General features: G+C 49.2%; 1 protein-coding gene across 1 annotated transcript; it reads left to right on the top strand.

Moving 5' to 3' along the window:
* The first annotated feature begins 290 nt into the window (after positions 1-290).
* Positions 291-14,166, top strand: SYPL2 (synaptophysin like 2). Its single transcript, XM_029945792.1, has 6 exons — positions 291-344; positions 501-575; positions 7,358-7,482; positions 8,573-8,774; positions 9,687-9,878; positions 11,499-14,166. Exons 1-6 carry the CDS (start codon positions 291-293, stop codon positions 11,649-11,651), a joined length of 801 nt encoding a protein of 266 aa, XP_029801652.1. The 3' UTR covers positions 11,652-14,166.
* The last annotated feature ends 1,823 nt before the right edge of the window (positions 14,167-15,989 follow it).

Here is a 15,989-nt window from a genome sequence, read left to right as displayed (position 1 = left end):
ACAGGGCTGCCAAGTGCGCTCCCGAGTTTGACATTAGTTTGAATCGGACTCGAAGGCTTTCTGCAGCCGGAGGGGCTGAGCGGCGGTCCCGGCCTCCGCAAGCGCTAGCTGCAGCGCCCCGGCTACCCGCCCCGCCAGCCTGGAGCTCGGGCCGCCGACGGCCGTCCGCGCTCCCGCACCGCTAGCTGTCACCGCCGCCGGCCAGCAGCCCCCAGCCCGACCGCGGTGCCCAGAGCCTCCCGGCCAGAGAGCCGAGCCCCTTCGCTGCGCCCCGACCCCGCTGCGCCAGCATGTCTTCGACAGAGGGCTCGAGCCGCGCGGCGGACAAGTCACCGCGCCAGCAGGTACTCCCCGCGCGCCCTGAGACTTGTTTTATCACCCCTTCTCCACCTGGGGGTTGGGCCGGACCTTTTTCTGCCCCCTATCCTGAGTGGGAGGAAGACCAGCGCTTTCAGGGGTCCCCCACCGTCCTGACTCCCTCTCCTGCCCGGTCTCCGCAGGTGGACCGCCTGCTCGTGGGGTTGCGCTGGAGGCGGCTGGAGGAGCCGCTGGGCTTCATCAAAGTTCTCCAGTGGGTGAGTCGACGCTCTAGCCGCGGGCTATTTCGGGAGCCTGAGCTGTGACGCTGACCCGAAGCAATGAGGCCGGAGTGGGGGGCGGGGAGGAGCTGCCACCGGCCGTGGCGGAAGGGTGGGGGGCGGCGACAGGTGGGCGGGGGAGGGGTGGCTGGAGCAGCTTCCCTTGCACTTGGTGGCAGGAGGGTGAGGAGCAAGGCATGCGGAGACCGGGATTCGGTCCTTCTATGTGCAAGGAGCCCTTGCCCAGGGTGCTCACATTTCACCCGGGCGAGAGGACCCGGGTGTAACCTTTCCAGAACTCTGATCCTGCACATACCACTCTTCGGTGGCGGGAGGGGGGAGAAGGACAAGGAGGAGGAAATCCATGGAGGGCAGAGGAGGGAAGGAGGCTGGCGAGGGAAACCATCCGGCCACCAAACCCGCCAGGACCTGACTGATCTTGAAGGTGGACTCCGGAGACAGGGTCCTGGCTGGCTATCGGTTGGCCTGTTGAGGTCACTAGAGTAATCTGGGTTCCTGTAACTGAGTGAGTGAGTGAGTGAGTGAGTGAATGAATGAATGAATGAATGAATGAATGAATGAATGAAGCCTATGGCTCTACAGTTAAATGAAAGAAAAAATATCGAGACAATAAAAATCACACTGTGGCCAAGATGTGGCTTGTAGAATAAGATAAAATATTGAGCTGGAAAGCTAGGGCTCTGGGTTTCAGACATGGTCCTGCCTTTCCCAGCTATGTGACCTTGTGCAAGTCACTTCTTTGGACCTCAGTTTTCAACATTAGTTAAATGTTGATCACACCATCCCTAGGGTCTGCTTTAAAAGGGTTGATATGCTAGAATATTGTCCTTCATTAGACTCCCCCTGTGACCTTGAAGAGATCACTTGCTCATGGCCTCAATTTCCTCTGTAACTGGCTAGGGGAAATACCATCTCCTTGCCTCATGGTACTTTGAGATATTGGTAGGTCCTCTGTCCTTACAAGTGCCCAAAGCCCCCTGAGTATGTTAGGAATGTGGACAGGTACAGTCATTCTTTCAAATCATGAAAACTTGTTGGGAGCATTTAGTGCACTATAACCGAAGAAATTTAAGTTAGGCAATCCACACACCAAATGGTGTGTGAATAACTTAATTAATGTGCTTTCAGCACAGAATTCAGCTAGGGAATAAGTTACTGTTAATACTGAGGAGGAATGGGGTGCCTGGGTGGCTCAGTCGGTTAAGTGTCCAGCTTTGGCTCAGGTCATGATTTCATGGTTTGTGGGTTCGAACCCTGCGTCGGGCTCTGTGCTGACAGCTAGCTCAGAGCCTGGAGCCTGTTTCCGATTCTGTGTCTCCCTCTCTCTCTGACCCTTCCCTGCTCGTACTGTCTCCTTCTGCCTCTCAAAAAACATTAAAAAAATTAAAAAAAAAATACTGAGGAGGATTGAGTTCTAAAGGGCTTTGAACTCACTGGAGACAGTAGTTAACACTGTGTCACTGAGTCCTGAATCATTGTTTGGATGAGAATCACCAGATCTGGAATTCAGGGGCAATAGTGCATTTGGGGTTATCTCTGGATATCTGAGACCTTGAGTGGGGCTACAGGCCAGGCAAGGAGCTCCAAAGTGCAAACTTTGGGATCCACTGGGGACTTTCCACTCTCTCCACTGCCTTAAGACCAGTTGGATGGACTGCTGACTGAGCTGGTTCACCTCCCCCCACTTCCCTGTTCCCAACCACCACTTGAGTACCAGTGGTGGCCATATAACAATGTTATTAAGGCTCCATGTGACTGCCAACCAGAACTAGGGAGCCATTATGAGGAGCAGGACCTGAAATGTAAGAGTACAATTTTATCGTTAAACTAGATAAATGGATCTAAGGGAAATTTGAGAAAGACTGTCAAGGGATGAGGGAAACAATGAAGTTATTAGACCATGGAATCATCCTTCATGGGGGAATTCTGAAAAGCTTCCCTCTTCAATCCTTCTATCCTTTTATCAGTGCCCTCCTCCCCCAGTACCCACATTCCTATAAAAGCTGCACAAAATAATGCCTAGAAAAATGATCCAGTCTCCTCCCGGGGTCAGCACTGATCTCTAAGAGTTAAGAACCATTTGAGTTTCATGATTGTCAACTTCTTAGAGGGGCGTGATATCTTTCTCTCATAGTACTAAATCCAGGGACCCAGGGCTAGACTCTGAACTCAGCTTTCACTCAAAGGACAGCATTAAAGGGAGACATGATTTGCTTTACTGCCATCCTAGCAGCCTGAATTCAGAGCGTGAGTTTCACTTGCCCCGAGTCTCTGCAGGATGAGCTAATATAAAAGTACACAGAAACCAACACCAGAAATGAGAGTGAAAATGTCATTTGGGATTTTCACTCATTTTCTGCTTGGAGGGATCAAATGTCCCTGACTGGAAAAGGAAAAGAAAAAGAAAGAGAAAAAGAAAAAGAAAACACAGATCTTGTGCTTATCATAATGATACTTGAAAACTTGTTGTCACTGTTATCAAAAAGCAATTTTGCTGGAATCCTGGTAAGAAGAAAGCAATGTTAGTCTTATTAGTCAGAAGCTTGGCTTAGAGTGTCTTTTTTTTTAAACTCAGAAATTAATCTCACCTCAATTCCAGTTCTGGAGTCTCGCTAAGTCTACACAAAGCTAGCAAAATAACATGGATATAGACCAATTATTAAAGAACTGGTTTTCTTAAAAAAGGGAAAAGGCAGAATTTTAGGTTGATGGGCTTTGGTTTAAATGGAGTTTCCTCTGCTTTCTAGCCTTAGAATCTGAGGGACCTAGGGTAACTAACAAAATCTTTGTGGGCCTCAGTTTCTTATCTGTAAATGAGGGTAAGATCCATCTCATGGGTTCACTGGGAGGATTATAGGAGGTAATTTCTGTAAAGCATCCAGTCATTCAGCCCAGACAGTCCAGGATATATTCAGCAAGCGTTGGTTCGCTTTCCTCTTGTTCCCAAACCTCCCTTTCCCCCCAAATTTTCCCTTTATGCATATTCTCAGCAAGATTTGTCCTTTGGTTAGATTATTCAAATATCACTGCCAGATTCTCACTTTGAAGGTAAGGCACAAAGGAATCTCCTGGATTACTCAGTCAGCATTCCCACAATAAGTCATATTATTATTAACTGTACCCCTGATCAATAATTTGAGGTGCCAAAGCCACTTACTCAGCTCTGGGGTCTATAATGAAAATAAGCTATTTCAATTGGTGTGGGGAATGAGAAAGAATACTGTTAGAATCCATCAGACCAATAGGATGACTGTGGGGATAAGATTTGGGGGGAGATCTTGTCTTCCTTGTGCTCTGCACTGACTAGGGATGGAAGTGTCCTCAAGACTGACAGAGGATCATCACCATCAAGCAAGTCAGCGCCAAACTGGCAAGGTTAATTTGACATCTTTCCCAAAGAGACACAGAGGCAGGAGGAGGAGGGTGTGGAGAGCAATATATGACCATCGCTCTCCCTAGAAATACAGGTCCAAGAGGAGGAAGGTGCCAGGTTGGCATCAGAAGTTCAGAGATCCAGCCCTTCCCTGTCTCAGGGACTCTCTCTCTCCTTAGCTCCTGTTCTCTTTGAGCATTTTACTCAACTCAGAAACCCTTACAGTTGGTGACATGGATGGTTTCAGTTCTTTCCCGCTCTTCCTAGTGGCTCAGTCACCTGCCACATTTAGGGAAGAAAGCAAATCTGGTACATAAAGGTGATGGGGACTGGGACAGGGTGTCTTTCTCTGCTCCTTTATGCCCGGTGCAGAGCTACTCCCTGCCTCCTTACAATCCTCCCTGAACAGAAGAGAGATCTCTTTTTTTAGCCTTAATAACTTTGTGATGCAGAATTTTATTTGTTTATTTGAGCATGGCTCTTTTTTTTCTGGACGTAAACTCTTAAAAGAAGGTACTGGGTCTTATTCATCTTTGTATCTCCAGCACTTGGCACACTAATGCATAATAGCTGTTTGTTGATTAGATAGAAAGAGCTCTGGACAGGGAATCAGCAGATATGAATTCTAAGGCTGGCCCACACAATGGCTAAATGTGACCTTGGGAAAGTCACTTAATCTTTTGGGACTTTAATTTCTACCTCTGTGAAATGAGAACATTGGCTTGATAATCTCTAAGATCTTTTTTTGCTCTGCTGTCCTGTGAACCTATGAGGTTCCCCTCAGATTTTTTCCATTGTCCACTTACATAACAAACTTTATGCTATTTGGCTTCATGTGACTGTGTGATGTTCAGATTTAATTACATACTCTGATTGATAAGGAGCTTTGTAAGGGGTTTAGGAATTCCTGACTTTCAAAGAATCAGAATAGAAGAGGATACAGCTAGTACTAAAGTTACTCGTGGTATATTTCACTCTCTGAGCAGAATTCAGGACTTTCAGAACCTCAAGGTTCTGACATAGAATCTAGGATTCAGGATTCAGGATTTTCAGAACCTCAAGGTTCTGATGTATCATCTAGACATAGCAGAACTTTGGGCAATGATGGAAAAGTTCTATTATCTACCTGTGTTGTCCAATATGGTATCTGCTAGTTACGTGTGGCTATTGAAATGTGGCTAAACGTAACTGAGCCACTGTGAAGTTTTAATTGCTTTAAATTTTAATGAAGTTGAATGTAAATAGCCACACTTGGCTAGTGGCTACCATTGTGGATAGGGCAGCTCTAGAGTGCGGGCTCCATGAAGACAGAGATTTTTCACTTTAGTTCACTATTAAATGATAGTGCTTAGAACAGTGCCAGTACACAGTAGGTGCTCAATAAGTGTCATCTTTCTGTAGATGTTCAGGAGTGCATATCAAGGAAGTGCTAGTGAAGAGAAGGCTCCATAACTCACTATCCATTGCCCCAAGTTAGGAATATCTATTTTCTTAGGGGACTCTATTGGGTAAAAATATATCTAACTATGCTGCCCTTCCTAGAATGTGATACTCTAAATTGTGTGTTCAGTTCTGAGCACCAGAGACTATTTGTAAGAGGCTCATAGAGCTGACAAAAGTTAGAGAATTCCTATGAGGAGGAGCTAGAGAGGCGTCATTATTATGCCAGTGAGGAGGCTTGGAGTATATAAAGGGTAATGAGGCAGAGGCTTTGGGCAACTTCTCTTCAGCTCTGTCATGATGAGCAAACAGACTCCACTGCAGTCTCTGTAAATTAAGCCAGATGAGGAGGCTATTCAGGCATTGGAGAGAGTTATACTATTTCCTTTCTTGGATATATTTTTTAAATGGAGACAATTCTCAGTTGTCTGAATTAAACCTTCTGGAAACAGAGAGGTGCTCATTATGACCTTTCGAGAGGGGTCAGTGGCTCCAGCATGGAGGAGATCTGCCAGGGCAGGCGATGCAAGGCGGGGCAGTGGCACCGGACACTGCCCAGGGGCAGAACACAGCTGTTGGCAAGCCTGGCCAAGAGCACAGTGATAGCATTGCCCTCATCCAGTGGGAGAAAGGCCTCTTGATTGCCTGCTCCAAACCCCTCGTTTTACAGATGAGAAAACTGAGACTCCAAGTGATTTATTAGAGGTCACCCAGCTCATCAGTGACAAGGCCAGGACTAGAACCCAGATTTCCAAACTCTTTTCCACGTCTTTTTCCACATCTCTTTTCAAAACTCCATACAACTATCAAGCATTAGCAAAATCACGTGCACATAACTCTATTCTAAACTCTGGGTGCAAGCCTGGGATGTAGATTAGCTGTCTTCTAGGTGTTTAATGTCCAAGACACTGAGACACGGAGAAACATACAGAAAATGATCATTAACAGAATAAGCTCTCTGCTTAATGAGAATGATTACATCATGTACAAGCCTGTATAAGGTAAGTGCACAGGAAAGGGGGCCTGAACAGATGATGCGGGAGGATAAGAGATTCCAGTTTCTCACCTCCTTTTCTAACCAGTGTGTTTCCCCAGAAAGAAATTAGAAAATCATAGGTTGAGGAAATTTCATTTCACTTAAGACAGGAGGTTTAGTAAAATGTGATGAAAGGTGGAGAGGAAAACAATTCAAGTGACCTGAAATGCTTCTGGTTTTTAACACTGAACAATGGCAGGATCGACAGATTACAAAGGGAAACACCACTGGGGAAACAGTGGAGGCTGATAAGGCAAGTGGAAGGCACTTTGCTCTGGGCTTGGGCCAAGACTGTCAGCATGGATGCAGGCAGCATTGTTGCTGCAAAGAAAAGTAGCTTTGGGGGAAGAGGAGCATAGCCCTTCCTCGCTTGGCCCTTCTGAAGGCTTGGCGGAAGTTGCTGCTTCTAGCTATACCTCCAGTGAGGCAGGAAGCCCCTGGAAGTTAGCAACGAGGTAATGACAAGATTCAATGATAGCTTCAAAGGAGAAATGGAAAGAATCCCAAAGCATGCTTGATCTCAGCACAGAGGAATCTATTTCTAGGGTGCCTCTCCCTTGGGGAGGAAATTCAAGCCCAGCTTTATGCTACACTTTTCCAAAACCTTAAATTGCTTTGTGCTGCTCATCATCTTAAGGAGGCTACCTATGTTCTCCACTGTCACATCTGTCCAATGGAGAGAGGCAGAAACTGTCCATTTCTTCTTTCTCTCTATCTTCCTCCTGGACACCACGCAAAGTCAACCTCATTCATTTGACTATAAGGTCCGGGACTCAGGTGCAGCTCCAGAAGGGAGTTGATTAAAGGAAATCCCGGCCTCCTCCACCATATCTGCACCAGCTAAGAGTCAGAAGGTGGTTCTGATGAGATATACGTTCTGACTCTCAAAGGGGCTTCCCTCTCCCTCAGCTCTTCGCTATTTTCGCCTTCGGGTCCTGTGGCTCCTACAGCGGGGAGACAGGAGCAACAGTCCGCTGCAACAACGAAGCCAAGGATGTGAGCTCCATCATTGTTTTGTTCGGCTATCCCTTCAGGTGAGCAGGAATTGATTCTGACCCCAAACAGCCTCTTTCGCTGGTTTGGCAGGACCTGCTTGGTCTCTTCCTTCTCTAGAAACTTAAAGACCTGTTGTTGAGTGCCACTCCAGGTTCAAATAGAGCTACAAGACTTGGGTCCTTCCTGCCCTTTAGGAGTTTTAGACTTTCATAGAAAAGTATCAGGGAGCCTCAGACAGATCATTGTCATAAAAATGTTCCAACCCATGGATAACCAATAGCAGGTATAGCATAGTTCCTACAGAAAAAAACCATGCAGTTGGGGATGGAGGCTTATAGGAGTCTCAGCTGGTTGGGCAAGTCTTTCTGACCTTCGGCAACCTCCTCCCTGCCTTGAAGGTTAGGGGACGTGTTAGTACTAAGATCCTAAAGAGTTGACGTGGGTGCTTACCTGGTACCACTAGAATATGAGGATGTGCACCTTGACTAGGAGGTAGAAAAAAATACTCTTTCTTGGCTACTTGGAGCTTAGGGAGGGGAGTCCCAACTGTTCAGAGGAGAATTGGGGATAGGGCTTGCCTTTTCAGAAAATTTTAATACCAATTTTAGTACTAATTTTTAGTACTAACCATCTCTTGTATATACAGGGTGTTTGTTTTTCTCTCCTTATTTTGTTCCCTATAGTCTCATTGGTCAGGGGCAGGGGCAGCTAAGGCCTGAGAATGGGAAAATCCAAACTAACCTGGCCACCATAGGCCTGTGTGTCCTTTTCCTAGGGGCAAAATGAAGCTGATCTCCCTGGTGGTTTGGCTACAAGAAATAGATGGATTATTGTGGCAGTGGCCTAAAGGGCCCTGGAGGTCCTTGGAAATACACGGTCACCATATCTGGGCAAGGTAGACGAGTGTGGGGTAGTGGGTGAACAGGAGGTAAAGTTTGACCAGAATTCCAGGGATCTTCCTGTCTTGACTGCAGGGTTCCATCCAGAAGCATTCCTCTCCCCCACACCCCCTTTCTTGGCTCCAGGGTGAGAAGGAGCACAGGACTACCCCCAGGGCAGGCACAGTCCTTTGCCTCCACAGGGAGAGAATTGCCTCAAGCTCAGGATGGCATCCCCTGCCACCTGCAGGTTGAACCGGGTCCAGTATGAGATGCCCCTCTGCGATGATGACTCCACCTCCAAGACGATGCACCTGATGGGGGATTTCTCTGCTCCCGCCGAGTTCTTTGTGACCCTAGGCATCTTTTCTTTCTTCTACACCATGGCTGCACTAGTGGTCTACCTGCGTTTCCACAACCTGTACACAGAGAACAAGCGCTTCCCGCTGGTGGTGAGTAGGCAGAGGCTAGGAGGGACAATGGGGTGGAGAAACTGGGGAGATGTGCGTCGTGAGGCTGATGTCAGAGCGAGAGGGGAGGACACCCATATGTGGGACCTCCCAAGTCCCCCTGCCAGCTCTTCGTGGTTGATCCCTTCAGGTTCTGTGGTTCCCACAGCTCTAACCACGCTGCCTCTACCAACTTCCCATCACTTGCTTTGCCCACAGGAGGCATAGTAGCATCAAGAAGCAGGCTCTGGAGTTGGACTGCCTGGGTTCAGATTCCAGAGCAGTCCCTTCCTGGCTGTGTGCTCTTGGACAAGTCACTTATCTTCTATAAACCTCAGTTTCCTCAGTATAAAATGGGGATAAAATAATACCTATTTCATAGTGTTTGGGGAGATAAGTGAAAATGCATGTAAAATATCTGGTATATAGTTAGCTTCAAGAAGTGTTGGCTATCATTAATATTATTCCCCCTTTACTGTCTCCCTATCCCAGGCGTGCAAAGTGGAAGGGGTGCCTCAGGGGACCCCATTTGTCTCCTGCAGTCTGCTCTCACTCTGCCACCAGTTGTAGCTGAGCAATGGTGACCAAAGGAAAAGCTTGAAGGGGAGAGTGGGAAGTTTAGGCCACTTGGATTTGGGGTGACATTGACCAGTAGGTGCCTGGATACATTGTTGCCTGACCTCAGTTCTGAGGGCATGGGGAGGTGTGGCCCTGGGTGGCAGAGTTCTTTTGGTGGCAGTGAACAGTTTCCTTAAGATGATCTGGGCTCCTAGAGGTTCTAGGTAGGATGGGTAGGATGGGATGTGGTGACTGTCTTAGGACCCCAGGATCCCAGTACATTATGGCAAGTGGAAAAGCAGTAAGTAATCACAGGGAACTTTCTGAGTGTATTTCTTGTCTCTCTGCTTCTCCTAGGACTTCTGCGTGACTGTCTCCTTCACCTTCTTCTGGCTGGTAGCTGCAGCTGCCTGGGGCAAGGGCTTGACGGACATCAAGGGGGCCACACGGCCATCCAGCCTGACTGCAGCCATGTCTGTGTGCCATGGAGAGGAAGCGGTGTGCAGTGCTGGGGCCACACCCTCCATGGGACTAGCCAACATCTCTGTGGTGAGACCTGTGGCCACTGAAGGGGACCTGGGGAGGCGGTGCTATCCCAGATGCCCAGGCCTGGCCCAGCTAGGGGGTTCTGGGATGAACAGAGAGGGTGACTCTCCAGCTGGCATCCCCTGCACCTGGAGCCGGTGACACCAGCACCTAAGGGTGGCTGCTGGCCCCTGGCTAACCCCAAGAAGACATTTTAGTTTGGAGTGAACCCAAGATCCATTTAGCCTCCTTTTCTTTCCTCCTTCTGTATTCTGTCTTCCATTTCCCTTCTCCCCACATCCAGGCATGCCCTTCATGACTGCCTCCCACTCCTGCTTCTTTACTGTGTGTGTGTGTGTGTGTGTGTGTGTGTGTGTGTGTGTTTGAGTGTGCACATGCGAGCATGTGAAGGAGAGCACAGGCTGTGGTTGGGCTACAGCTGGGAGCAGACCCAGAAGGAGTGAGGTTGTCACCCATTGTCACTCAGACCTCCAGACTGGAGAGGAGCTTTGGGCAGGGGTGGGTCTGGCTGGTATGTACATGTTTGTCCATGCTGGTTGTTACAATGTGGAAATCTTTCCATATCAGTTGGTAGATAGCTGAGGCATCAAGCTTTTCACTTTTTAATGTTTATGTATTTTTGAGAGAGAGAGAGAGAGAGCATGAGCAGGGAGGAGCAGAGAGAGAGGGTGACACAGAATCTGAAGCAGGCTCCAGGCTCTGAGCTGTCAGCATAGAGCCCAACACGGGGTTCAAACCCAGAAACTGTGAAATCATGAGCTGAGCCGAGGTCAGATGCTTACTGATTGAGCCACTCAGGCACCCTGGCTTCAAACTTTTCAAATGCCCCTTGTCACCTTAGCCCTGCCCTGAAAATGACCTGGAACTCCCCAAGGTCCACCAACAGAAAGGTTTAATCCCTGGCACACCAGGGAACCTTCTAGACCTTTCTTGAACCCTGCTGATTGGTTTTAGCCCCCAAAATTTTATTGTAAAAAAATTTCACACATACAGTGAAGTGGAAAGAATTTTACAATGAACACCCACATGCTCATTGCCTAAACTGCACCATTAACATTTTACTATACTTGCTTTATCACATATCTACCTGGCTCTTTTCATCCATCGAACCACCTGATTTTTAATGCATTTTGAATTGCAGACATCAGTACACTTCCCCCAACCCAATACTTCCTGTTGATAGGTTTCTAAGTATTTTTGAATAAATATTTGAATATAGCCCGGGCTGAGTCCCTGTTCCTAAGAAGGAAGCACCTTGGACAGCTCTGGTCACACCCACCCTTGAAAAAGGCGCTCCGGAACAGTGCTCTGGAAAGTGCCACCAAAGCCCCTCCCTGCTCCTTGCTCTGCTTTGCATGATGCTTCACTCCAGGGGCCAGACTCTCCTAGCGACCAAGCTACAACTTGGGTGCATGCTGTGGACAGTTAGAGACTTTTGCCAGAGAGCTGATACCTTAGTGGTATCAGCACTGAACTCTGCCTCTATCTCCAGTTCTCTGTATTTTTAGTCTGCTGAGCCCTCCGTGCCTCTTCTCCACCCATCCGTCCCCGCAAAAACTCCTCCTCCCTGTTCCCACAATACCATCCTTACTATTCTCACAAACTTTCCTGATGTCTTTGCAGCTCTTCGGCTTTATCAACTTCTTCCTGTGGGCCGGGAACTGTTGGTTTGTGTTCAAGGAGACCCCGTGGCATGGGCAGGGCCAGGAACAGGACCAGGGCCAGGGCCCCAGCCAGGAGAGCGCAGCTGAGCAGGGAGCGGTGGAGAAGCAGTAAGCAGCTCCCACCTGGCTACTCCCAAACAGGACAGCACCTCTTCAACCACCTCCAGCTTCCAGGACCTCCCTCTTCTTCCTTCTCCAGCTCCCCTCCTCCAACATTCTGGGCTTTGAGCTTTGAGACATCGTCGATGGAGGGGCAGGCATCAGCTGTCAGAAACCCCGGCAGCCCTACCAGTGGCTTCCTATCCCTCCTGTTGCTTGGAGCCTTGGATGGCAGGAGTTTCTTGTCTACTGCCTGGACCCCGGCATTTTATTTTGGGTCTTCCTTGTACACTTGTGGCCTCCCATTGCAGGAGAGGGTTGGGAGCAGGAGACCAGAATCCCGAGACTGGTCTTAGCAGCCACTTCTATCAACCTGTCAGTTTCAATAAAAGTGGGGGGAGGGGAAATTGGCTGGCAGCCTTCTTCCTGGTCCTTTGCATGAAGGGCCCACCAGTGGTTTAGTGATCCCTCTGCAGTGGCTGTTATCTAAGCCTTGTGTCTGCCCTGATCTCCAGTCAGCCCAAGCTCGGTATGCTTCCCACTTTTTCCTCTGGCCTCCGATTGCCCACAGAGCCTACCCTGTGGGAACCCAGGAGGCCATCTAGCCTAGAAAACAGCCCTGTAGGTGGTCCTGATGAGACCTGGACTCAGTGGGGAGTAGATACATTGCAACTGGGTTGCAACTTCAAGAAACTGAAGCCAGGAAACTTGCTGGGGAAGCAGTTTCTTCTATTCCCTCGGGCCTCCCACCCCACCAGGCTGGTGCACTTTCCACCAACACTAAACTCATACTTGCCTTAGAAACCCTTGGCCTTCCTCCCTGTCGTCCTCCTTGGTGGGTCTAGGAGCAACTCCCTTTTAGCCCTCTCTGCCTCCAACCTCTCTGTCCATCTCCCTTCCCCAGTCTCTTGGGTCTGAGGCATTCAAGATCCTTTTCTATGTCTGTCCAGGCCTTCCTCTCATTCCCATGGGGCCATATAGGGGCTTTGGAAGGGCCCAGAGGACCACCAAGAGGCTAAGTTGCCCCAGAGCCCCAGGACATGGATGGATGGACCCATTTTTTCCTCATTCTCTCCTTTCCCCCCAACCCCCAACTTCTTCTCTGGCCTCTCTTTCATACTCCCCTACCTCACCTTTATGAAAGGACGTACCCTCTCGGTTTGCCCTCTGTTCCTCCCCTGCTTCCTCACTTCTCCCAGGCTCTATCCCTCCCCACCCAGACCCCCAGCCCAGGGCAGGCCATGCTATTGGTGCTTCTTTACTTCGGGACCCAGTTCCATATTTGTCTTTGATATGTCACCTCTTTCTGACACCTCCTTCAGTCCCTCTCTGGAACCCAGGGCCTAAGAGTCAAGGCTGACTGGGAAAGGGCCATCCGTCTCCTCCCCAGCTCGAAGCACTTCAGTCTGCCCTGGCCATAGGGCTGCTCAGGAAAGGATGAAGAAGGAGGAATCCAGCCATTTTCCGACCCAGTGCCAATTAGCCCGCTTAATCATCCCAAAGGTGAATGTGCCCGGTGCCAATTTTTCCTCAGGACTGAGTCATCCCTCCAACCTTCTCACCTCCCTGAACACCACCCCCAGTAATGTACACATTACTGGGGTATCCAGAAACAGGACCTTTGATTTTGGGCCAGTCATTTCTTTAGGTCAGAGTTTCCTCACTTGACAGGGAGAGTGACATTTACAACCTCAAATGCTCCAGAATCCTTCAGTGAAATAATTAAGTTTTTTGTTTTATTTTTGTTTGTAGATTTTGGGGGAGGGATTTGAGGAGAGAGGAGAGAAGATGGGGATGAGAGTGTTTCTAAGTCTGACCCTCTCTCTGTCCTGAGCTGTCCCCATGGTTACTCAAGGAAAAAGGAGGAACACTTTTGCCTGCAGCTCCAGAGACACAGAGAACAAAGAGGTGACCATTTTTCTTTAGGCTGGCCCCCGTGAGGGTCTGTGAGCAGCTTCTACTGGAACTTTGTTTGGATTCTGTGTATGTGTTTATAATTTATTTGAAATGTGATGGATAAAGTGTTCTCATTTGGGGGCCGAAGTTAGCAACTGGCCCTTGAGCTAGGGGAAGGGGGTGGGGTGGGTATTCACTCCTGCCAAGAACTCCCAGCCCAGAACTCTCTCTAGAGCAAAGAAGGCTCTTTTTCTTCCTCAAGAGGCTGGCTTGTTCTCATCCAGATGGACCTTGATTTAGGCTATGGTCTCTCTTTCCATGACTGCCCTAAGAAGAAAGGCTCCTTCACCTCATGACCTCCAGAGGGCTGGGCTAGGCCAAGTGCTGAGGGCAGAGCTGTCCTAATAGTACTCCTGTCCCCTCCAATCAGGGCTGGCACTACTGCTTTGCCTAGCAGGGCCTGAGGTAGGAGACGGTATCTGTTTTCTTCAGACTGCAGGAGGCCGACAGGCAGGGCATTTGCCCTTTGCCCTCCTAAACTCTGACCCTGCCAGGGTGCCCACCAAGGACCTTTTCTGAACTTGAGTCCTTTCCACTTTCATGGTTATAGGTCTCCTACTTCTGGGATTGGAGATCGGGGGCGGGGGGGGGGGGGAGGAGAATGTTGCATGTTGTTTTCTGGTGCTTGTTATTACACATTTGAATAAACAGTGCTTCAAAGCATTTGCCATGAAGGAGTCAAGACTAGAACCCTTCCAGAGGTTTTTTTCCCTCTTCCTCCCATCACTTTAAGTTCTTGGACAAATATCAGTATTTCCACCAAAACATCATTCCTCTCCACTCTGCACTCCAAACAATAGAGTCTGCTTCTTCTCTTTTGGTGGCGCCAGTTAGTCCAAAGTAACTGAGGCTCACTAGCAGACTTAGAGCAAACCCAAAAGGCAAGAGATAGTCGTTTCCCCAATACTATTTCCATTTGGTCTCCTACCATAAGTGACCCAGACAAACTTCCTGTCAGGAGGTGAGAACCATATGCCTTGCCCTCTTAACTATAAAGGTTCTTTCTGAACAAACTTGCACCTCTATCCCCCTTCTGACCTGCTACCTTTACATTCCCTAGAAAAACACTCTTGGACCCGATATTACATTCAATTTCACCAAGTTCCTGGACTCTCTAGGGATCATCTGTGGTTCTCAGGTTAAGGATCTCTGCCCTCAGAGATTACCTTTGTGGTACTTAAACCTTCCTTGGGTGAAAATGAGAAGCAAGTCTGAGGTCTTAAGGTCACAGACCTTGACTTATTTGCCTCCAATTTGGTTCCCCTTTAGCTGAAGGAATGAATATGGGGTGAGCTATGAAGGGTTGAAGAGGGAAAAGAGAACTAGTATTTCTTTTCTGGTGTGATGGGGGAGTAGGCTTTTGTCTCTTGATTGTGTGAGGGTGAGAAGAAATGTTGTCAGCTGAGAAGAAGAAAGAGAATGATTAAGGTATTTTCCAGGCCGTAGCAAGGAAAATGACAGATCTGATGAGAAATCTCCCTATGCCGAGGCTCTGGTAGCAGCCCTTCCAGCAAAGAAAATATTCATTAGAAAAAGAAGCCAAAGTGATGGATGGAGTAGGGGTCCAGCCAGGGTTTGGGAAGAGGCGGTACAGGGTATCGATCGTAGTTCTCAGGAGGAGCGAAGGATCAGCAGAGATGCTGCAAACACCAGCAGCCTCGGGGCCACCCCAGTTCCGGGGCTGGCTCTGGCTCGGAGATAGCCTTCTGTCAGCCTGACAGGTGATCTTGATCAGCTCATCTAGATCCTCCCAAACCCAGATAACGCCACTCCAACCCTCTGCCCTGCATCAGGGCAGCGTGGGTTTCCCACAGATGAAGCGCAACACGGGAGACGAGGACCCTCCCCCCACTCCAACCCTTGTGTCCTTCAGCACATCCTACAGACTCCCTCCCCTTGCCCTTCTGATTCACAGCGCCCACCTCCCTGCACCTACCCTATTCGATCTACTGAGGAGCGAAGTCGCTTCTTGACCGCCAGCCCGGGAAGGGGCGCCAGCCAGCTGGCGGAGACTCGGCTTAGAGGGGCGTCTTGGGCAGAGAGAGGTTTGGGGCTAAGGTGTGTATGCAGTGAGCTTGGAAGAGTGAGCTGGTAGCACAAAAAATATCTGCACAAGGGTTAGGAGAGGAGGTTCTGGGGCTTTGGTCTCTTTGCCCCCCGCGTTTGTGCATTTTGGAGGGGCTTTTGCTGCACGCACGATAGGCAACGGTACCCCCTCCAAGACTACATTTCCCAGAAGGCTATGCGGGAGGGAGCGTGAGGAGCAGGCAACCTGTGCTGCGCTTGCGCAAAGAGTGAGCTGGAAAGGTGGGAGGGAGAGGGGAGGCGTGCCCGCGGCGGGGCTTGGGGGGAGGGGGCCGCGCGGCGGTGGCGCCGGGGCGGGCGCGCGTCCGCG

This window comes from Suricata suricatta, chromosome 8, assembly GCF_006229205.1.
Source record: "Suricata suricatta isolate VVHF042 chromosome 8, meerkat_22Aug2017_6uvM2_HiC, whole genome shotgun sequence".
In the NCBI taxonomy this organism is placed as follows: domain Eukaryota; kingdom Metazoa; phylum Chordata; class Mammalia; order Carnivora; family Herpestidae; genus Suricata; species Suricata suricatta.
The sequence above is the reverse complement of the archived record's forward strand: the minus strand, read 5'-3'. Positions and strand labels throughout refer to the sequence as shown.

Excerpts from the sequence above, each read along its gene's own strand:
- SYPL2 (XM_029945792.1), top strand. The coding sequence starts at position 291 with ATGTCTTCGACAGAGGGCTCGAGCCGCGCGGCGGACAAGTCACCGCGC. Across the intron at positions 7,483-8,572 it reads TTGTTCGGCTATCCCTTCAG|GTTGAACCGGGTCCAGTATG; the intron begins GTGAGCAGGAAT and ends TGCCACCTGCAG. Across the intron at positions 9,879-11,498 it reads GACTAGCCAACATCTCTGTG|CTCTTCGGCTTTATCAACTT; the intron begins GTGAGACCTGTG and ends ATGTCTTTGCAG.